The sequence below is a fragment of the Lasioglossum baleicum genome, chromosome 2 (genome assembly GCF_051020765.1).
Source record: "Lasioglossum baleicum chromosome 2, iyLasBale1, whole genome shotgun sequence".
Lineage (NCBI taxonomy): Eukaryota > Metazoa > Arthropoda > Insecta > Hymenoptera > Halictidae > Lasioglossum > Lasioglossum baleicum.
The window spans coordinates 1,907,390-1,932,672 of NC_134930.1; the positions used below are offsets into that span (position 1 = coordinate 1,907,390).

General features: G+C 39.0%; 1 protein-coding gene across 1 annotated transcript; it reads left to right on the forward strand.

Annotated features, from left to right (window-relative positions):
- Positions 1 to 14,984: 14,984 nt before the first annotated feature.
- On the forward strand, positions 14,985 to 20,704 carry LOC143219380 (uncharacterized). Its single transcript, XM_076445397.1, is given in 2 exon segments — positions 14,985 to 20,190; positions 20,193 to 20,704. Coding segments are annotated over 2 exon segments (1,029 nt in total). The 5' UTR covers positions 14,985 to 19,673.
- Positions 20,705 to 25,283: the final 4,579 nt, after the last annotated feature.

A 25,283-nucleotide genomic window follows, 5' to 3' on the forward strand; every position in this document is an offset into this window, starting at 1 on the left:
GAAAATAAATGAAAATAATTGTAGACAATCACACACACAAGAAATGTTTTTGGTTAAACTTTTCATTAAAACCCGAAGCAATAATTCGATTCAGGTCTAGAAGATTCCAAGCCGTATAGTTGTTTTGTTAACGACTGCGCAGTCTCTACAAAATTATAAAAAAATTAGTTGCTTCAATAATATCCAAGTACTGAATTTTTATTAAACTGGTGTCTCTAAAACTTCAATACAAAATATGCATTTTCTTCGTATGTTTGGAGGTTTTCAATTTTTTTAAACATGTGTTACGAGCCAGGCCGCGAGCCGCACGAGTGGCCGGCGAAGGGTTGTTACCCTAGGAATATGATATCAATTTGTTAGTTAAGGAACGCGGACGAACCCAATGCGAAATTGGGGAGCCGCTAGGAGTATAGACAGCGAGGACGAACCTGACGCGAAGTCAGGGAGCCTCCAGGAATGGAATCAAACGCAGACAAACCCCATGCAAACCCGGGGAGCTGCTAGGAGGTTGTATAATAGCACAGACGAACCTGATGCGAAATCAGGAAGCTGTTAGGATGCGGACGAACCCAATGCGAAACTGGGGAGCCGCTAGGTTGAATAAATCTCTGTTCGGATAATTGGAATGTCGCGAAAGAACCTGATGGTTAATCAGGGAATCGCTAGGATAATTAGTAAGCCTCGTAACTAGTATAATTTAATTGATACGTTCTTGAGACGTAATTACTTGATTAGGATATTGGACAATAATTATGGGTTTAATGAATTTGAGTTGATTATCAAAGAAGACAAATATATTCTTAGTATAGAATTCGTGTTACAAGTGTGTTTGTGTCGCGAATGGACTGAATTTAGAATATAAAGAAATTGAAAGGTGATATTACCTAAACTAAGATGCACGGTGTTGACGCACTGGCAATGCGGGGGACTCGGAGCAACCTTGTCACTGCCTAACAGATTTTACACCGAACTCGCGGAATCTGTACGGTTAAACTTTGATTCAAAAGGAACGAACGTCCGATCTCACTGGTAGTTGACTTCCGAGATGCAGCACGACGCGACACTATTCGTGATTACGACAGTACTAGCCCACGAGAGTAGAAATGTAAGGGCTTATATAGCCCTGCAATGACGGGTGGTACTTGTCAGTACCCTTCAAGTGAACATTCGTATTTTGTCAACGACCAGTTGGTCGTGCGTACGTTTGGGCCCTAAACTAACCTAAACAGTTATGTAGATTTATCTAGGGTAGCTCTGTTCGTTTATCTAGGACGGTTCCTGCCAGAGATGATATTGAACACCTGTTCGTCATCCGTAACAACGTCATATATCGACACCCGCAGATATGGTTCCTCGAATGTATACAGGGTGTCCCACTGTATCGAGAACGGCAGAATATCTCGGAAGACAGTGTCGTTATCAAAAAAGTGTTCCTATAAAAGTTGTTTGGTATTACGGGCTACGTTACGTGGTATTAATTGTTTTGTTGTGGGTGGAGTGGTGGAGGACATTTCAAGGTCACCTTGATTTTTTTAAATGGAATACTATATTTTTTTCTTTAGAGAATAATAGCGGGTTCCTCATCCGTAAGTTACTGTTCCTCATCCGTAACAGTAACAATGTAAAATTTACATACTATGTTGCTTTTCAATAAAATTTTTATATTATGTTTCCCATAGATATTATGAGTATATTTCATGTGCAAAATCCAACTCATTAATAGATAAACTGAAAAGAAAAAAATGCACTAAAAAGGAGAAAATAATTTTTTTGAAGCCTCGTCCAATCTTGATGCCACTATTTACTATCATATTTTATTTACCACCAAACAGTGATTTGACCTCGGAATGGCCTCTAGCAGTCATTTTAATCTAGGACATAAGTACATATATGAACGTGAAATTTCGAGCTCTTTCAGAATCCGTAGTCAAAAGTAGGGGTTCCCATTTTAAAAATACGTACAGATCTCCAAATAACCTTGAGAGTGGATCCGAAAGTCTTTTACAAGGTCATGGACATATGTCCTCCATTAATCCCTGCAACTTTTATTCCAAACATTTTTACCGAATATGCTTATCTAGGAAGTTAACACCCCTGGACGGGTGGTCTTGGACACCCTGTCTACTTCGAAAATTCGATTTTGGCCAGCTTTTCGAGAAATTGGCTCAAAAAGAGGAATGTGTTCTGCGGGCCTTAGAGTTGACCGACGAAGTTTCGCGTTGAGAGGGGGAGCGCTAGCAGGTTTGCACGTCCCCGCGCCTCTGACCGCCTATGTCAAAGTCACGAGCGAGTCGACGCGACGCGTCGGGGAGTGGAATTGAAGATTCGGAGTGACACGGTGCCGGCGAAATTGGAAGCTGAATTGTATGTAATTGACCCGGCAGGAACAAAGCTCGCTCATTAATCACTGGTGACGCGGGGCTGACGTCACGTCCCACGGGTTGGCGCAATGCAGGCGCGCTTACTGGTCCATTTATTTACCATTAACGGCTCATTAGTGAGCCAGCATTCATCTGTCCGACCTGTATGCAACTGCGCTCGCTCTTTTCACGGGTTTGAGGCCAGGCCTATTCCCAACCGAATTGGCGAAATCGCTTTCACTGGAACGCGATTCTTCCGCAGGTCTGCCTGCTTTCACTGTCCCCTATCATGCGCCCTCTACCGCTATCCCTGAATGGGGGACGTATTAGCCTAGTAGAAAATAAATGACCGATTTAAAGATGTTCAGTTTCACCGGACATGTTGTCGGCAAGGTTCACTGGTAAAATTTCATTTACAATACAGAGTGCTCTACCGAAAATACGTAAAATATTTTCTAACGCTGTGAGATTGTGTCGTTGACATCTCTGATTACATTTTATGGCAGCTACAAGGTATGTATTTAATGCAACAGAAAAATATACGGGGTAAGCCAGAAAAAATGTAGGAAGAAGAAATCTGTGGTTCCAGAGGTCGTTTGAAGCAACTTTTTCATTACCAAAAATTTCCACCTAGGCGATGTTATGGAGTTATTAACGAAAAACACGGACCAATCAGAGCACGGCTACAGCGGACGGATTCCAGTTCGGCAAATAGCAATGTTTCGCTCAGCGGGACCTATCAAAAACAAAGCATTTCGGCGAGAACTGGCAAAGGAAAACGGTGCTTATAATCACCTCAGGAATCACCTCCTTTTATTTGGGAAGATTCGGATTTTGCAAAATCCTGAGGTCGTAAACAAATTTTGACACCAGCTTTGAAATCAGCGTGAAAAAATCTACGGGAAATGATATATAGCATGTAAAAAAAAAATATTTTCCGCGCGTGGTACTGGAGCAACCACATTTTCTTGAAATTCTACATGTTTAACGAATGTTCTGAACGTTAAAAAACGTTCGTACCATAACCTCTCTATTTTTCCCATATTCTGCAAAATATCAGCTTTAATTTAAAAAAAATTTCATCGCTCTCCCTCATTTCTATCGAAAGTTCTTTGATTTTGAATCGAGTTTGGTCCTTTTCCACTGTGCGCTGGCGCGGCGGTAGCGTATTCAGAGATGTCAGGCAGCCACTGTACGTGTCGCGCTAATTTCTGCGAAGCACTAACTTCAAACACAGCTACCATAGGTAAAAAATTGTCGCAGCGAGTTCATGGCCTACTCAATCGAATCGGCAGAATTTCTGCTTCAATCTGACGTTCGGATCATGGTATTACGATCATTTCTCGCCGAGATTCAGCGAGTTAAAGGAAAAATGGAAATTGTGCATTTTTTAAGCATATTTTCAGAAACACCTGGTATATCGAAATGTTAATGAAATTGAAAAAACAAAAGGAGTGCCTTAAAGAGAAAAAAAGCTCTTTCTATTGCCTTTTTGCACAAGATTCTACGATAATTTTTTCGCTTTCTGGAGCCAGTTAAAGTTAAAAAGCCCATATTTACTTCAATGTTGAATAAGTCGAATAAAAAAATTCGCACAATATTCAACAACCACACAATTTACACAGGAAAGATAGTCCTTCCAAATGATATTAACGTGATTTAACAAAAAAATTTGTTGCTCCCCGTGTGATGTTCCAAAGTTGCACAAAATTTTTGTTAACCGTCAATGTTGTCTTCATCTCACTATAACTTTGTAAAAAACCAACATAGCAACAATTTGAAACAAAGCATCTGAAACTAGAGGTTTCAGGCTTTCAAACCATTGTTTAACGATATCGATACGGCAATTTTTGACGGGGTTATGATTACGTAAAGTGGGACAAATTTTTCGGGTTGGCACAAGTAATCCCTTAATTCTTTTGAGGAGTGTATTATAAACATGCATATTTCAAAAAAATTATAAATATTCAGTGTAGCAAGCCTATATATTTTAATGCAATTATTAGACTGCGGATCTTTATGGAAATTAGAATTTCTTTCTATTAATTGTAGAGCATAGGAGGGAAATAAGAATTTATTTCACTTTTTAGTAGTTTTATTAAGTTATAAGAAACACGTTGATATTTTTAAATTCTTTCAATCTCTCTACTGTGTCTGAAATTGCACCCGTCCATTTTTGTCATAGATACATATAACTCGTAGTTTAGTCATGAAAATTGAAGAAAATATTTTGCATATTCCAAATTGTTTAACCTGGTCAAGAACAAAAATTGCTGGGGCAGGAAACTGTAAATGATTTGCATAATGCAGGCTAAAGTGTCAATTTCATACTGCTATGGTACCATTTGTTGATCGCCAAACCTCTATTTACGGGTTTAATGGGTTTGACCATTTGCGCTGGAGTGACATGCTATGAAAGGTACATAAATGTCCCTGCTCGCGGGTACGTGCCTATTACCGATTAGTTGCCCCGTTTACATCATTAAGCTAAAAATAAATCTAAGGATTATTTATTACTACACGGACATTATAATCGGTGACATGTTTAATACTAAAGCTTATCGAGCCTTAAAAGTAACTGGTACATGTTCCCTTATAAAAATGACAAGATTGATTTTATTTGAACTGTGTGCGGTCCCTATTGTAATGTGTGCTCTACTAAACATATCTATACACCATTCCTTATGAAATCATTTTTATTACTTCAATAATTGTAACATAAGAAATCTGGAACCGGTCGATCAGTTTGACCGGTGGTGGTAGAGAGATTTAGGGTTAATTAATATATTTAATTACATTTCATGACAGCGAATCAAATTTTCACACAGCGTAAGAAAACTTTCCAGCATTACAAAATATATTGACATACATGAACCATAAACATTGCACAATTCGTTTTGTGAAACCGACAGGTTAAGGTTAGTGAAAGAGTACAGTGGTACCTCGGTACACGACTTTAATCCGTTCCTGATGTTTTGATTTATACCGAATAGAACTTATACCAAATCGACCGTTCCTACAGTAAGCCTACATTTAATGAAATAACAAAAATGTGTTATGACTGCCTTATTTAAAAAATTTAAATATTCAAACAAAAATAAGTTTTATATTTTAGAAAGTTACTGGCTCTAATCAATTAAACATATTTGCGGCTTATAATTATATTTATCTATTAATAAACAAAAATCTATACAATAATTCTTATTAACAAAAATAAAATACAGATTTTCAATATGCGATGCTGCAATTGCGATTTTGATGCTATGCTCTCTCAAATTTCAAATACAAATTATTCAACTGTGAGCTAGCAAGAAGTTCGAATGTCTATCAACACTTTTTACGCTTTAAACTATCATAACTTCCGGGGTGGTCCAAGGGGGGACGTGAACTTTGCAGGATCTTATTTAGAGATTTAGAGAAGATGTTGCGGAAAATATTCCATGTTAACAGGGGTCTGATCTTCGTTTGCCATTTTCAGACATCACCTACCAAAGGTAAAAAACTAATCTCTTTTAAATAAATTATTAACATACATTTTTAATTCCAACTACGTCGTAAATATAGAAGCGTATACCAATAGGTTCTCCAGGGCATCATTACGACAGAAAGGAACTTTTTCGGTAAAAAATGGTATTTGAAAAAGTTTGGTCTTTGAACGTTTATTTTAACGAGAATTTTTAATAACTGTTATTAATATTATCGTTTGCGAATTTAATCGACATTTAAAAAACATTACACATTCGTTAAAAAAGGAATTTAATTTTTAAACCATGAACAGCTAGCGCGTCGATATGTTCCACTATGCGCTGTAGCCATGCGCTGATTGGTACGAGTTTTTCGATAATAACTCCTTACTAAAGCCACGGAAAACACTCCGGTAAAGGCAAAAGTTATTTGAAATTATTTCAGGAGTCATCTCTTTCAAGGAAGTACAACATTTTTGGGAGACTCTGTATAAAGGCTATTACAGAGACAAGCTCTAGTAGCAAATATGTTAACATAATATTGGTCTGGGAAAAAGTTCGTGGCGTTTTTCCCGATACATGGCATCAATTGCAGATAACTCAGGAAACATAAATCTCAGCGATATCACTAAACGCTCGTTGGAAAGATGACACTTCGAGCGTTACTTTGAGTGTATAAACATCGAAATTGGTGCAGTAGTTGGAAAGTTGTTTGCGTTTGAAAATGGAGGAAAGTAATGAAAAATTGCGCTATATTCTGCAATATTATTACGACAAAGGGAAGAACGCTGCTGCGCAGGCTTGTGCTCTGCTCAGTGCTACATACAACATTTGTAAAGTTCGTTTTTCTGATCTTTTAAAATTCAAACATACTTTTCTCGTATGTCTGTCCCTGACTTTTATGAATCGTAATCGCTTCAGCAGGAACCACTGGAAATTGACTACGTGTGATTTTATATTTTTCCTCACTCGACATATTTACATGATTCGAGATTTTTAGTATTGGTGTTAAATTTTGATGAATATTTGCATTTTTCATATAATCACGATAACGAGTTCTTACTTTCACTCCTACTCTGGCCAATTGAAAATCTAACCACAATATAGACAGAATTTTAGTATTTTCTTGAAAAGTAATAAATTTTAATATTCCGCATGTGTGCTCCATTAACCAATCCGTTTTCAACATCAATGTTATTAATAATTATCATATAGTTTATATTAATTTTCAATTTAGTCTCAGTTAATAATTCGTTTTGAACTGATTGGTTTCTTACAGATTGTAATATAAATTTTTTTTGGTACTTTCATCGATATTCTTTGAAACTGTATTCTCGGGAGTAGAGATGATTAACTCACTCTTGCATTGGGATAATTTTCGATTATTGTAAGCGGAAACATTAGCGTAAGGAAAAAAAAAAATTTTTTTTTTTAGTTAAAAAAATTTTTTTAAATTTAAAAAAAATGAAAAAAAAAATTATTGTGTAATTACGTTTGTTTCTTCGATGGAAACTTTACGTTCTCTCGTATAAATTGCATTGTAGAATCAACTCCTTTCGAAAAAAACTAAAAATCTAAAAAACTACTTGACCAATATGGACCAAAATCTAATCAGCTCTAAGTTACGACGGGGCACATCGATTGCATCATTCATCATTCTGATCGCGTTGTTACTTTTTTAGAAAACGTAAACGAAAAATTTGATCACATAGAAACAGACATACGCACACACACACACACACACACACACACACACATACGAACATTTTGCTGAAAATAGTCTAAAATGACTGCAATGACCATGAAACGTGAAGATCTGCTAAAAAATCGATTTTCGATTTTCGGGGTCATTACAATAACTTCCCTATAAAATCGGGAAGTTAATAAGTCTTGCCAGAGGTACATTCTTTTTAAATATTTAATTTTTAATCAGCAAAATATTGTTAATTATGTTATTTTTGTATAACTTTCATTATTTTTTTACTATTTCTATTAACATATTTATATTTTTCAAACAAGACGAAATAGTAGAATTTGAACCATCATCATAATCACCCTCCAGTAAAGATGAAACGCAGATCAGTGGTGATGAAAATATTGGATTGCTAGATCTGGCGGATGTACCTGGTCCAAGTAATCCATGTTAGAACACCAGTATTCTTATGTATTAATCGCGACATCTCTGTTTCCTATGCTTAACTTGTTTATGTTCTTTTGAGCGTCTCACATAGATGGCGCTCAATTGTTTCAACCGTTACGCGTGTCGCCGCCGTGTGCGGCCTTCTCTTCTCAATGTGTACCTCGAGTAGTAAAGACGTATCTCTTATAATAAAGTCTAACACCTGTAACTGCGCACTCTCGCTTATATATTATACGCTTATACAGTAATCATCCTAACTCCAACAGGTTATGGGCCCAGGTCAAACCCCGTGTAAACCGAAATTAAACGGATCAAAGTGATTGCGATTCAGTTAAGCAATTAAGAGCGATAGTCGTGAATATTAAAAGTGCAAAGACTGAAGGGAGGTTATGTAATCACGTGGCGGAATACATTTGGTGAGTTCCCCACATTATACGTATGTATATATAATTGTCTTTGAGGAGCGACAAATATCATATTATAATATTTTATCGTTCGTATTGAACGTTGATATACTTGATACAATCTAAAGTCTCGTATAATCATATATAATCATATTTTGCAAGAAATGTCCACACCAAGTACGAACGCCAATATGGCGGCTGTTCACGTTCACGGTAATATTCCGACAATTGATCCTAAATTAGATGGATCCTGTAATTATGCATCGTGGAAATTCGTAATGAAAATGACCTTGATTGGTATGGATTTATGGGATTGTATAGAATCTCAAACCACAGCACAAGTAGATAGTAAACGAGTCCAGAAAGCTCTTGCAGTAATTTGTCTAAATGTTAAATCGCATTGTCACGTTCATTTGAAAGACGCTCGAAAGGCCAAAGACGCATGGGTCAAATTAAGTAAAGCCTATGAAATAATGGTCTTTGTCGTACACTAGTGTTGATGCGAAGTTTATTTAAAATTGATTATAAAAATTTTGAAAATATGGCGTAATATGTAACTGAGGCATTATCAATATCTCAAAAACTAGCCGATATTGGAAAACCAATTGAAGACAAATTACTAGCAACAATTATTTTAGCTGGACTACCTCCTGAGTATAAGCCAATGGTCATGGCTTTCGATAGTTTAAACATTGAACTGACCACTGAATTAGTAAAGAGCAAACTATTACAGGAGGATGTAAAATCTCAGTTAGAAACAAATTCCTCAAACGTAGCATTTTCTGCAAAACATGATCGATATGGAGTTAGCAAATATAAATTTCACAAAAGAGAAATTAGATGTCATAATTGTGGTGAAAAAGGTCACATAAGGCCGCAGTGTAAAAAACCACGAGAAAACACCTCACCTAGAAGTTCGACAACATGGAAGGAGAACAAGGATACACAAAAGTGTTTACATGCTGCTCTCAAGGCCAAGGCCACCGATCAAAGTTGGTATATTGATTCAGGAGCCACTCAACATATGACTCCACATAAAGATTGGCTGCAAAATTTTAAAAACGGTCCGGTACAGTCAATAACAGTTGCAGATAATACAATACTGCAGTCTACAGGAGCTGGAGACGTTGAAATAAGTTTAGCACATCAATCAGATATTAAATGTGTAACGGGGCCGATTTCTCGCGTGATCGGTTATTCGGACCGGGGTCTCCTTAATGCGGGAATAGCTCGCCGCGCCGGGGTTCGCGTAGTGTGAGTCGGAGCGGGAAGACGTGGTGCAAAGGTACGAAATAAACAAGACGACGTTTTAGTGATAAGGCGGTGCTCGCCACCTCGTAACTACGGTGCTGATGGGTGATGATCGCAGGATCGTCGTGGAGAGGTGGTCGGGGGGATCGATTTGGTGCAGGGACGGCGTCTCGCCGGAGGATCGGTGTTTTAGGGGAGGTTCAGCGTAGGAGGTGACGTCTCGTCACGGGAACGGTACTACTGGAGGTAGTCGGTACAGGCGTCGATGTCTTCGTCGAGGGAACGGTACTACTGGAGGTAGTCGGTACAGGCGTCGACGTCTTCGTCGAGGGAACGGTAGCTGGAGATTCCGGCGGGCTGGTTTCAACGTCTCGTTGAAGGAACGGTACTCTCGGCGGACTGGCTACGACGTCGTCGTCGGAGGATCGGGCACCTGGTGCGCGGTGGATGCTTAGGTCGCCTAAGCGGGACTGCGATAATTTGGCATATTTCGGAGGCCTTTTATACTCCTCAAGAGTGTACTGTTCGGAGGTGAGGGTTGGTGGTGAGGTAAAGTGTGTTCTATGGTTTTTCGTATATTTTGGTCTTTGGGTGGATGACACTTTGATCAAGGAGTTTCGGAGGAGTGTTGTTTACGCCGGCGTGGATCGGTGGGTCTCGGGGAACCTCGGGTTCTTTCGGGGATCAACTGTTCGTAACAAGCTTGCGTAGTGCAGGTTTGTTACAAATGTATTAAAGATGTATTACATGTGCCTGAATTAAGCACAAATTTTTTATCTGTTAATAAATTAACAGAGAAAGGTTTCACACTCGTAATCGATAATAAAATGTGTGAGATATATTGCAGAGACGACTTCAAAGTCACAGGAGAAGTCTTGGTAACTGCAACAAATAAGGATGGACTATACGAATTAAACACGGGACCGGCAAGTGCTTTCAGTGCGACCAGTATCTCACAATCACAAGAGATATGGCACAAAAGACTTGGACACCTGAATGAGCGAAGTATGAGCCTATTACGTAAAGGTATGGCTACCGGCATTAATTATAATGAATTCAATAAAAAGCCGTGTGTAGCTGGCATTAAAGTATAAGAGTGAAGTTACAAAAGCGTTTAAAGAGTTTACAGCCTGAATGCAAACTGAAAAACGATGCAAAATCAAAACTCTCAGGACGGACAATGGCAAAGAATTCATAAATGCTGAAATGGAATCCTTCCTGAAGATGAATAGTACAAGGCATAAAACCAGTATTCCATACACTCCAGAACAAAATGGAGTTGTGGAGAGGGCAAATCGCACTATAATAGAAAAAGCAAGGTGCATGCTCAATGATAGTTGTCTAGACAAGAAATATTGGGAAGAAGCTGTAAGAACAGCAGTCTATTTAAAGAATAGATCTCCGACGAAGGCCATTAGAGGCAAAACCCCTTTTGAAATATGGACAAATAGAAAGGTAGATCTGAGACATCTATGAATTTTTGGATGTAGAGCCTTCATGCACATTCCTCGACATGAAAGGACAAAGTTAGATAAAATAGGGAAAGAATGTATATTTATCGGATACTGTACAGAGTCAAAGGGATACAGACTAATAGATCCCGATAATCCAGGTCGGATTTTTAAAGCACGTGATGTAATCTTTATTGAAAATCAATTTGGAATTGAAAATCAGCAAAACACAATTGAAAATTCTGGAATTAATACTGTTGAATTGCGACAAACTTGTAATGCTGAAGAAATTGTTGCTGCTGATGCAAATGAAGATGCAGATAGCACAATGTTAGGGGGAGATCTATCCTCCACTACCCAAAATGAAAGTTCTAACTCAAGTGATGGAACTTACTATGATATAAATGATCAAGATTCAAGTCCGGAAGAATCATCAAATAATAGAAGATATTCCGTCAGAATCAGGAAGAACAGGGAATTTCCGGATATGATTCGACACCAAGCATTCATGGCGACGAATCAGGATCCTACATCTGTAAATGAAGCGTTAACTTGTCCCCAAAAGGAAAAATGGAAAGAGGCCATGGACAAAGAATATAGCGCGTTAATAAATAATAAAGTATGGGATCTTACCGTATTATCGGAAGGAAAGAAACCGATAAAATCAAAATGGGTATTTAAAATAAAAAGAAATGACACGGGTAAGGTTGTCGATTATAAAGCTCGACTAGTCGCAAAAGGGTGCTCACAAAAATATGGCACAGACTTTAATGAAACGTTTTCTCCCGTTACTAGGTATTCTACTATTAGGACGCTTTTATGCATGGGATTACAATTAGGAATGGACATAGATCACCTGGATGTAACCACTGCCTTTCTCAATGGAGAATTAAAAGAGGAAGTCTATTTGGAACAACCAGAAGGATATATTCAGGACAAAAACAAAGTTTGTAGACTGAAACGAGCGATCTATGGTCTGAAACAGGCTTCAAGAGTATGGTATGAGAAAATACACTCAGTACTGTTAAGCTTAAATTTCAAACCGTTTGTATGTACTCCTTGTGTTTACTCGAAAACACAAGGAACCACGAAACTAATTGTATGCGTATATGTAGACGATATTCTTTTATTAAGCAATAATTGCAAAGAGAAATTAAAATTAAAGAAACAATTAGCGTCAATATTTAACATTAGAGATCTGGGCGAAGTAAAGATGATATTAGGCATCAAGGTTACCAGCAATAAAGATCAGATTCATTTAGATCAAAAACATTATATTGAACAAATATTGCGTAAATTTAACATGTATGATTGTAAGCCAGTAGGCACTCCGTATGCAGTCGGATCTCAGCTAAATACAGCGATCACGACTGACGATCACGCTTATCGTGAATTAATAGGTTGTTTAAACTATCTCTCCTCGTGCACTAGGCCCGATATTACACATACGATAAGCTATCTGAGCAAATTTAATAATTCGCACAGTGAAGAACACTGGCTTGCTGCAAAGCGTGTATTGAAAATAACGTGTCTATATTTTAATAATAAAAGATATAGTTTATTTTCCGCTTTACAAAAAGTGTATGTTAAATAGATTAGTAAAAGGAACACGTTGTGTCGGTTGCCTGGTCAGAGTTTAAACTGAGCATCGGTGGCATCGCAAAAACAAAACTATAACGAAGAGGGCACAACCGATTAATCAAATCGGTGGGCGCCTTCTCATTGGCTATTGTCATGGCATACAGTATGAAAAGCTCATATTCCAACAGCCTCTCCGCTTGAATACTCTACGCGCGAAATCATACCAAGATTCTGTCGTAGGAAAGAAAAACGCTGCTTCGCAAAAGGCTTAGTGAATATATCCGCTCTTTGTTCATTCGAGCATACATACTTTACGATCAAATCCCCCTGAACGACCTTTTCCCGGATGAAATGGTACTTTATGTCGATATGTTTTGTTCTCTTATGGAACTCAGGATTTTTGACTAATCTAATCGCGCTCTGATTATCCAAAAACAAAACAATAGGATCGTCTCCCATCCGCCCCAAATCTTTTAACAACTTTCGCAGCCAAACGGCCTCTTTAGCTGCCGTGGCCGCCGCGACATACTCTGCCTCAGTCGTACTGAGAGTTACAAGCCTCTGACGCTGAGAGGCCCAAGTTACAACGCCATTCGCCAGGCAAAACGCAAAACCAGAAGTCGAGCGTCTCGTCTCAGGATCGCCCGCAAAATCCGAGTCAGAAAATCCAACCAAGTTCATTTCATTCTCATTCCTCTCGTACAAAATGCCGTAGTCTAACGTCCCTGACAAATACTTTATAATTCTTTTCACCGCTTGCCAATGACTATCATTGTGTTTATTTAAAAACTTACTGACGTTGTTAAGAGCATACGCTAAATCCGGACGCGAGACTATGGCCAGAAACATGAGTGAACCCACTGCTTCACGGAAAGGTACATTCTCTAACACGGTCTCGTCGCTATCTACCGGGGTTAATATCGTGTTTGGATCAGCTGGTATCGAAACTGGCTTCACATTTTCACAACCGAATCTCTTTACAATTTGGTTCGCGTAGGATTTTTGGTGTATAAACATACTTTTTCGATTACGATTTCTCATGATTTGTATACCTACAAACGTACATGAATCGCCGACCTTTATCTCAAAGGACTCGCTTATCGCATTCAGAACAATCTTCGAAGCCTCTCCTGAACTCGATGCTATCAGCCCGTCGTCAACAAATAATGCGATTATTACCTTGTGACCACTCAATACACCGCGAAAAATACATTTATCAGCCTCGCATTGCTCCAAATTCAGAGTCTTTATCACACTTTTGAATTTCTCATTCCAACACCTGGCCGCTTGTTTTAGACCGTACAATGATTTTCGAAGACGACACACGAAAGCATTCTTCTCGAAATCCTCGTTAACTCCTTCCGGCAATTCCATTAATACTTCCTCTTCCAAATCGCCATAAAGAAAAGCCGTCTTCACGTCGAACTGCAAAAGTTTCAGGTCGAGTTGAGTCACCAGAGCTAGGAAGATTCGCAGAGAATCGTAGCGAATAACCGGCGAAAATGTTTCTGTGTAATCCAGTCCCTCGATCTGATTGAAACCCCTTGCACAGAGCCTCGCCTTGTATCGCACTGGTTTTTCATCTTCATCTCGAAGAATCCGAAAAACCCATTTCGAGTCGATCGGTCTCATGCCTGGTTTCTTTGGAATTATATCCCACGTCTGATTCGTCTCGTGCGAGTTCAGCTCGTCGTTGATGGCCCTCCGCCAGTTCGCTGCATCGGGTCCGTTCACAGCTTCCCAGAACGTTAAAGGTGCGTACTCGGCTATGTTGACCTGGAGCCTATCAGGCTTCCGGATGTCCTCACGGTTTCTCAATTCTCGGGTTTGTGAGGTATCCTTTACTGCCTTATCACACTGGTGTTCTTGTTCATTTTCAAGCGCGTCCATGAACAATTCTTGTTCTTCTTCTGTGTCGTTGTCCTTTCCTTTGGCGCCATTACCTGGTAGGACGAATTCGTCATAATCCTAGTCAGGAAGCAATTCAAAGTCCTTACTTTCATTAAAGACCACATCTCGTGATACAATAACGGTCTTTGATTTCTCATCGTAAAGACGAAAATTTTCAGAGTCGCCTTGGTATCCCACAAATATCATCCTCTTCGACTTTGCGTCCAACTTGCGCCTGAACTGCTTCGGGACGTGCATGAATGCAGTTGATCCGAAGATCCTCAAATGATGAACACTCGGTTTCACACCATTCCAAATTTCATACGGAGTTTTATCTAATCGCGGTTTCGAAAGCGTTCGATTACGCAAATAAACTGCCGTATTGACGGCCTCGGCCCAGAGAAACCTCGGTAAACATTTCGCCTGCAACATAGTTCTCGCCGCCTCCACGATGGTCCTATTCGCACGCTCCGATTTACCGTTCTGCTTCGGCGTGTACGGCGCGGAATACGAACTTTGAATTCCCTTTTCGAAAAGGTATTTTTTCAAATTTTCATTCACGTACTCTTTGCCGTTATCGCTTCGAAGATATTTAATAGACCGACTGAATTTATTAAAGATCATTCGTTCGTATTCCTTGAATTTTTCCGTAACATCGGACTTGTGACGCAAGAAATAAACATTTCGGTAACCCGACGCCTCATCTACGAAAATCACATAGTACTTCGCACCCCTTACCGACTCGACAGACATTGGACCCCCGACATCCGAATGAATAAATTCTCCCGGTAACCAATCCCGCCTATCTATCGATTTTTTAAAAGGTAACCGATGAGCCTTTCCTAACTGGCACGCGTCGCAAAAGAAATCATCGATTCCCGAAACACTCACACCAGATACGAGCTCTTTATTCAACATATCGCGCAGTGTCGCTTTGTCGACACATTTGCTTCAACGCTCTCTCTCTCTCTCTCTCTCTCTCTCTCGTCATTATTCTTTAACGTAACAAACAAAATCTTGTAAATGCCGTTGGCTTGCTTTATGCCTTGAGCTCTCACAGACTCATTGCTCGAAAAAATAACACTCTTTTTTGCAAACATCACCTCAAAACCCTTTGAGGCACATTCTCCTACCGAAAATAGATTTTTCTTTAGCTTCGGCACATACAAGACGTTGTCGATTCTCGACGCGAACCATTCATTATCAACAAACTTCATAACGTTTACATAACCCGAACCAAACACTTCACAGGCACCGTCATCACCTAGTAACACTTGTTCACCGGCAGATGTCACAAACTCATGAAGCCAGTCGCGTCGGTAGGTGATATGTCTTGATGCGCCGCTGTCTGCAATCCAGACGTCACCGATGTCCATTCGCTGGATACTTCTGATCGATGCCACGCTCTTCTCTTGTTGACCGCCTTCATGTGTTGAAACAAAAGCGCAATTCTGCGACGAATCTTTCGTATCTTCTTTGTTTTTCTTTCTCGCGGGACACTCCCAGGCAAAATTCCCTTTTTTATGACACTTATAACACTCGATATTCTTTTTGTCCCTCTTGGGTTTCTTGCCGGTGTTGCTACTCTTCTTTTTCTCGCTCAATCGCATCGCGGAAAAAGCTGTTGCAGATTCGTCATCGGCGGAGAATCGCGTTTCCTCCTTAATGGGCCACTCTTGTAGATTATCGATTGTTTGCCTCTCCGTATACACGCTGTCCCATGCGGTTTTCAAGGCATTAATCTTAGCGGGAAGGCTTGCCAAGATTTTTGCCATAATCGCTATGTCAGATACCTTCTCTCCTACGTCCGCTAGTTGACCCGCCATATTTTGAACTTTGGCCACGTGCTGCACTACGGAATCACTGGAATCCATTCGATATTCGTGAAATCTTTGCGTCAGAATAAGTTTATTCGTTTCCGATTTCTGTTCGTGTATCGCGATCAATTTTAGCCACATTTCCCGCGCGTGGCTACAGGTCAAGATGCATTGCACGTGAGGCATTTCCATCGCGCATGAAATCAAGAACATGGCCTTTGCGTTGTCCTTTCTCCAAATCTTCAGCTGTGCATCTTCTTCCGGCTTTACTCTCGTGCCGTCCACAATATCGTCGATGCCGCTCGCCACGAAAATAGCGTTCATTTGAAATTTCCATAGCTGGAAATTTTTGCCGTCAAACTTGACCACGTTTCGAGTTGAGATTTGATCCGACATGTTTGATTCGCACAAACAATACAGGCCTGAGGCAACCTTGATTACGCTCTTGAGAAAAAAACTGACCGAACTTCTATTTCACACGTGACTGCACTTCGCGCGCGATCACGATCGATATCACTTTTCGATGTTGTAAGGATTCAATTTACACAGGCTGCGAACCTGGGCCCATAACCTATTGAAAATAACGTGTCTATATTTTAATAATAAAAGATATAGTTTATTTTCCGCTTTACAAAAAGTGTATGTTAAATAGTTTAGCAAAACGAACACGTTGTGTCGGTTGCCTGGTCAGAGTTTAAACTGAGCATCGGTGGCATCCCAAAAACAAAACTATAACGAAGAGGGCACAACCGATTAATCAAATCGGTGGGCGCCTTCTCATTGGCTATTGTCATGGCATAGAGTATGAAAAGCTCATATTCCAACAGCGTGTTCTATGTTATTTGGAAGGAACCATGAACCATAGGTTAACTTATAAGAAATCAAATCTTGAAGTCTTAGGTTTCGTCGACGCGGATTTTGCTAGTGATATATCAGATCGCAAATCGTATAGTGGCTACGCGTTCTTATTAGGGAACGGAGCAGTGTCATGGGAAAGCAAAAAACAAGCGACGGTTTCAGTTTCGACTTGTGAGGCAGAATATGTCGCCCTATCAGAAGGTTGTAAAGAAGCTAAATTTCTAAGTAATTTAATTTTTGAGATTACAAATACTAGAGAACCTATAAAAGTATTTAATGATAATCAATCTGCACAGTTCTGGGCAACAGAGAAATTACCTCACAATCGAACTAAACACATAGATGTTAGAAATCATTTTGTTCGTGAGGCAATAAATTTAAACATTGTGAGTCTGCATTATATCAGCACGAATGATATGATTGCAGATATTCTGACAAAACCCTTAACTAAAGATAAGCATTCAAAGTTTGTAAATGCGTTGGGTTTAAAATCAGAAATGTAGCGATTAAGGGGGAGTGTTAGAACACCAGTATTCTTATGTATTAATCGCGACATCTCTGTTGCCTATGCTTAACTTGTTTATGTTCTTTTGAGCGTCTCACATGGATGGCGCTCAATTCTTTCAACCGTTACGCGTGTCGCCGCCGTGTGCGGCCTTCTCTTCTCAATGTGTACCTCGAGTAGTAAAGACGTATCTCTTATAATAAAGTCTAACACCTGTAACTGCCCACTCTCGCTTATATATTATACGCTTATACAATAATCACCCTAACTCCAACAATCCAAAAAGAAGACGCGCTCAGAAACAATTTATAACGCCAGAACTAGTTGCAGCATTGGACAGATGCAATGTAAGTGACCGCCATAGCGTCTTCATAATTGCAGCTGTTGCAGAAGCTCTAGGTCATAATATTGACGACTTAATAATAAGCCGATCCTCAATTCGCATCCAACGAACTAAATTGCGTTCAGAAATTGTAAAAAAATTGCGTGAGTCATTGAATGACTGCGAGCTCGATGCAGTCACAGTGCATTGGGACGGAAAACTATTACCATCTTTACAAGACACAGGCAAAATAAAGAGATCAGCAGTATTAATTACTTTCGGAGGTGTTGAGAGGTTATTGGGAATTCCAATAATTTCATCTAGCAATGGAGCCGATCAAGCTTCTGCGGTTTACGATTTATTAGAAGAATGGGGATTATCCGAGAAAGTACAAGCACTTTGCTTCGACACCACGTCCACAAATACTGGACGATACTGTGGAGCCTGTGTTCTCCTCGAACAAAAATTCGAAAGGGACTGTCACGTCTGCCGACGTGTTGCCATAGGTTATAAGCATAGCCAATAAGAGTAGGATATTGTAACCGTAATTATTAAGAACATTGATTACTTATAAGTACTCATACTTCGCTCCGTTCATCAGATCCGATTCTCACCTCATACCATATACCCATTCTTATCTTAACCCTTGTATAATAATCATATCTTAATGTATTCCCCGTAGCAGTATCACGTAGCATTCACCGTAATCATTAATCGCGCGCTTCTCATAACATCCATAGCGTTATGTCTAACGAGACATCCGGTAGAAAATAAGACACCTATGTATTCGACCTCACGATCTTAAAAAGAGTTCAGTCAGTTCAGTTCAATTCGGACAGCCGGTCTGACACGTTCGTTCAAGACTCCAGCGAGGCTCGCCGCCTCCTGGATGTCCCGGTCCAGACTCCGACGAGTCCTCGCTCTCATCCGCCTTTGAGCGGTCCTGATATAACACGCGCTTCTAGTTCATTATAATTTCATTTCATACGTTACAAATATATTCCCAGTTATTAATTTAATAAGTGAGTCTCGCTTAGTTCTTCTCCCTACATCCTCGCGCTGGCGATACTTTCCTATTCAATTCGCATTCGTCGTTATCAATTACGAACGCGAGACGGAGGACAACAGCGGGGTATCTCCCGCCAACCGAGGATCACCGACGACGTGATCTTCCCAGGACGAGTGAGGATCATCGTCCTTCCTACGACGATCCAGCCTGATTCGACTGCAGCCGTCAGCGAGCAACGGAAGCAGTTCGCATAAAGGAAGCCTGCCTGTCTTCACCGATCGCTATACTCAACTGTCCGATAAGTTGCTAGATATTTCCCTGCGAAGATTCGCGCCGTCTCAGTTATCTCTGTTCTCGTCCGCCGCTTTGGGGCGAATCTACTGTAAGCGTTAAGTAGAATACGCATGTTCGCGAAAGTCGTGGTTCCCAGTCAGACGTCGGACGTAACGTGCCGCGTGGACAAAAGGTTGTATCGCATTTGAGAGCGTCCAGTAAGGGGAATGGGTCGCGGAACGATAGTTTCGCGAAAGTCAGACTCCGGGACGTAACAGGGACATTTTATATTTGCCTTGTAGACACCATATATATGAAATCATTTTACATAATATATTTCACGAAAAAATGTTAAAATCTTCAGGTCCAAATGTTTTACTCTTTAAAAAATTTCAGGATGCTTGGAGAACAATGAACAAATTGAATTTCGTACCCGGAATCGAAACCGAATATGTCCGCGAAACTATTACAGATAACGCGATTCAAGAAATCCTTAAATTTTCTATCGATGTATTACAAAAAGAACAGCAGCGAAGAGAAGATTACAAAGAATTTTTGGAGCTAATAATTATTTTTCTAGGTGGTACTCCACCAAGAAATATAAGATTTCGGGCCCCAGGAGCTTTCCACCATGCTCGTTGGATGGCGAAAGCTTTATATTGTTTAAAAATATATTTATTTAAAAATCAGTTTCTATTGAGCGCCGACGAAGAAAATGGAATTCGCGACATTTGCGTCTTTCTCGCTAATATTTATATAAAAGCGTGGATTCGAGCTCCAATAGCAGTGGAAGCTCCACGTCAAGATTTTGAATTTTTACAGAAACTGTATGCATACCGTTCTACTGACGAAAAAATAAGTTCTATAACATTAAAAAATTTTGTAACCATTTATGGTATTTATCAACAGAAGCGGTAGCCTTAGCATTTTTTGATAAAACCGTGGAGAAGAATACGAAATTACGAATGGTGGAGGCACTTACCACTGAAGTTAACGAATCTGATAATATTGAAACGGACGAATCATGTAAGAAATATGAAATAACTCGTGAAGACTTTAAAAACTATGCTGGTAAAGGAATTGAACATTTTATTTCCCACAAAACACTACGATTCTTTGAAAGATTTTCAATTCCTATAGAATTTTTAAAAAAAGATCCCGATTCATGGGAAGATGACGAGGGCTTCAAATTTGGACTAAATATTGTACAAAACTTAAAAGTTGTTAATGACACTGCTGAGCGCGGTATTAAGCTTATTTATGACTATAACCAGTTATTATCAAAAAATGAAGAGGAGAAACAGTATATTTTACAAATTATTTCCGAAAATAGGAAACAATATCCAGATGTATCAAAACAGTCATTACGAAATAAATAAATTATTTCAACGAAATTTTCTAAAATAATTTTAGTTTTTTGTACAATGTACTGTATTATATGTATAATGTATATTGCATATATATTATATGTATATAATAATGTATTATCTATAAGCATATGTATAATGTCTTAATATTTTCGCTGTTTATAAAAATATAAAAAAATTTCTTAGACAAAAGTTGTATTGTTTATTAAATTAAATATAATGCAAAAAAAAATGTTTTTGAAAAGTCAATTTTTGAGATTTCAAGGTCACGAATTTTTTTTTAAAATTAATGCTACATTTTGTTTCTACATTATTATAGTGCGTAAAAAGACAAATTCAACGATATATAAAAATATATATTTCTGATATACTACAGTGGAGAAAGTCGAGTTACAAAATTAAAAAATTTTCAAAGTCGATGCGGCAGCAGTTCCCGTTATCCGATCGATTTCAAATTTTGCACACATTATTTTTTCGTCAAGTGTCACAATTCTGGGGGGTGTCCCGAAAAAAATTCGACAAAATAATTTTCACCAATTATAACTAAGGTCCACCCTAGCCGGCATACTAGTCTCTCCGACGGGCAGCATGCATCCGAATATTGCAAAACCGTTGCTCGGAAACATAAAGGAAGACCTTTTTAGGCAAACAGCGCCCTAGATTGATCTTTTATTTAGCGATCTTGACCACTAACAAACCCCGTCTTTGCATTATCGAGAAATAAGGAGTGGAATCCCGGACCCTTGCAATCCTCGCGTACGTATACGTGGTCTAGCGGTGTGTGAGTGTACCACACATTCACGCGCGAGTGTCGTTTGCTAGGAGTAGGGACACTTAAACTTCCTATTACATAGCCACGCAGTTTGCTTTCTTAAAAACTTAATTGTATTCACATTGTGTTCATTAATCGAAAACGGAACGAATGTTTAGGACAACCTAATCTAGGATTCGATAGAGGCTAAGAGACGTGATTCATATGGAAAGACAGCTCTTTGTTCTGTAAAGCGCTCGGCAAAGTGCATGGAAGAAACAAGGAGCTGAAAAAGGACAGAAAATCCTCGAGACGTCGCACGTTGTCGAGGCCGCCCGTTCCAATTGTAAAAGTTCGCGGCAGCGACGTACAAAACAATAACTGCCGGCAAATCATATGAAACAATGGCGGTCCAGATTGTATCTTCTCTTTCTCGCAAGCCTTCTCCTTTTCTCTCCTCCGCTTTTGTGTCGTTGCGTTACTCGAGTCGATTACGACGCTCTTTCGACAAACAGGTTCGCGCTACTATCGTTCCGTCGCATCGTGATTCTTAGAAACGTTTGCCTTTGCAGGATCGAATGGAGCTTGGGAACTGACGGGGATGGGGATCAGAGGGTGAAGTAGACGGCACGTTATCAAGCGAAGAAACAAAGAATCTTCCCGCGGCGTCAGCTTCGCGAACAGAAAAGTACTCGGAGAAAAGAAAATCTCCAGTTCTATCGTTTTCTGATAATCTCCTGTAGCACGCCGCGAAGAGAAAAGGATTTTGGTTGCCTCCCACCTGTAGGTAAACACCCTGTATATGTGTGCATTATAAGAGTATTTTATTCTTACATTCATACTACATATTACAATAGTACATTAGATACATATTTCTTACATACAACGAAAAAACTACATATATTTACACTAATTTACTGTATCAATGAAAAATTTTAATATTTGGCGTAGCTGCATCCATGGCTGATGTTCTATCGAACGATAGTGCATCAGGAAAATCTGAAAAATGACATAAAAGTTAATCTTACAACAAGAAAAGCAAAAGGAAACAAAATTTTTCATTGCTATTAAACGCATGCATATGACTTACTAATACAATGTTGTTCGTCATTATCAGACTCATCACTGTTATAAACAATTTTTCTAATTTTCCTCTTTCTTCTCGATTCTCCTCGCTCTCCTTCCCACTCAGTTGCCACTTCTGACTCACTTTCAGCCTGCCTGCACTTCTCACGGGCTTTAGTCAAATCATCTGAAAAGAATATTGCGTTTATACTCTTGTCAATAGTGCATTATATTGTGATCGCAGCATATAAAAATCACTTATCTTATATAATCAATAAATATATCTATACATGTTAACCATTCTGTGCGTACAACGTTGATGCCTCTACAGCTGTCGTGTGTTGAATTGAATTCCACCACTTTGTACATTACATTATCAAAAGTTTAAAAAAAGCACGCGACACAAGGAACGATTACTTCGACAGAAAGAACGATCACTTCGACACAAAGAACGATCACTTCGACAGTTCGACACAGCACAGAAGAATGAAATAGTGAATAACGATGATGATCGGTGCAACATCTTGAACGACGCGCGCTTCGCTTGTTTTCTGGCGCAGCATTCTCATCTTTATGCCAAATACGGTGAACGTACTACAATGAAGTGTTTCAGCGATGCTACTAGCGTCTCTGACTGTAACGCTGGAGGACCCAAGTTCAAATCCATGCATATTATTTTATTCTTCTTTTCAACTACTAACCAAATTTTTATTATATTACCACAAACTTAAAGAAATAAATAAATTCCAAGACTGCACACAATAAAACTTTATTATAACAAATTGTGAGAGTATATATATTCATAAATATATGAAAAAAATCAATTTGGAATATACATATATAAATATATATGACCAATTATATACAGGGTGTCTCAAAATTAGGTCCGGAGCCGAAAATGGGAGGTTCCTGAGATCATTTCAAGCGACATTTTCCTTTGAAAAAATGTCGTCCGCGGCTTCGTTAACGACTTATTAACGAAAAACACGGACCAATCAGAGCGCGAGCTAGACGCGTGCAGCCCGGCGCGCCGGCAGCCGAGTGTCGATGGCACGCCGCGATGTCGTAACGAACAAAAGTTTCTCGATGATGTGAATCCTCGCCAATTTCGACAAGCTTTGGATATGTTGTCAATATCATGATTCTGAACAACATTTCCCTTTACAGTTTCTGTCGATCGGCTTTAGTTTACGACATTATTGTAAAAATTTGTAATTGTAAATCGATCGATGTACTATTTCCTATCCGATTTCGATAATATTTGGATATGTTGTCAAGACCATGATTCTGAACAACATTTCCCTTTACAGTTTCTGTCGATCGGCTTTAGTTTACGATATTATTGTAAAAATTTGTAATTGTAAATCGATCGATGTACTATTTCCTATCCGATTTCGATAATATTTGGATATGTTGTCAAGACCATGATTCTGAACAACATTTCCCTTTACAGTTTCTGTCGATCGGCTTTAGTTTACGATATTATTGTAAAAATTTGTAATTGTAAATCGATCGATGTACCATTTCCTATCCGATTTCGATAATATTTGGATATGTTGTCAAGACCATGATTCTGAACAACATTTCCCTTGACGGTTTTTGTCGGTCGGCTTTAGTTTACGATATTATTGTAAAAATTTGTAATTGTAAATCGATCGATGTACTATTTCCTATCCGATTTCGATAATATTTGGATATGTTGTCAAGACCATGATTCTGAACAACATTTCCCTTGACGGTTTTTGTCGGTCGGCTTTAGTTTACGATATTATTGTAAAAATTTGTAATTGTAAATCGATCGATGTACATACTATCTCCTCGCCGATGTCGATGAGCTTCATTTCAAAGGAAAAAGATATTTAAAACATCGAATTTATAACATATTTCAAAGTCATCGAAATCGGTGAGGACCCACATCATCGGCAACTTTACCCGAACGATAGAAGAAGCACAAACTTATTGAATTAAAAACTCACTTATTCAGCCGTAAATCCATTTGACTACCACATACAACCACCACACTTTTACATAATCTTCGAATCGGTGTTTTCGAGAATCATATGATTCTCGAAAAATCAATATCTCCTTGGGAACGATTTCATTTGTTTTAAACGACGCCTTCATCGAATACATTGTATGCTGGGAGAACACAGTTTCGCGCGGCATCGCGAAGAGCATCGAACTCTTTCCGCGTCGGAGTAAGTAATTTCGTTCGATATCGATACGAGTTATAAAAGTGTGCTACGAGTTCAACAATTATGTAAAAGTGTGATGGTTATATGTGGTAGTCAAATGGATTTACGGCTGAATAAGTGAGTTTTTAATTCAATAAGTTTGTGCTTCTTCTATCGTTCGGGTAAAGTTGCCGATGATGTGGGTCCTCACCGATTTCGATGACTTTGAAATATGTTATAAATTCGATGTTTTAAATATCTTTTTCCTTTGAAATAAAGCTCATCGAAATCGGCGAGGAGATAGTATGTACATCGATCGATTTACAATTACAAATTTTTACAATAATATCGTAAACTAAAGCCGACCGACGAAAACCGTCAAGGGAAATGTTGTTCAGAATCATGGTCTTGACAACATATCCAAAGCTTATCGAAATCGGACAGGAAATAGTACATCGATCGATTTACGATTACAAATTTTTGCAATAATATCGTAAAGTAAAGCCGATCGTCAGAAACTGTAAAGGGAAATGTTGTTCAGAATCATGGTATTGACAACATATCCAAAGATTATCGAAATCGGATAGGAAATAGTACATCG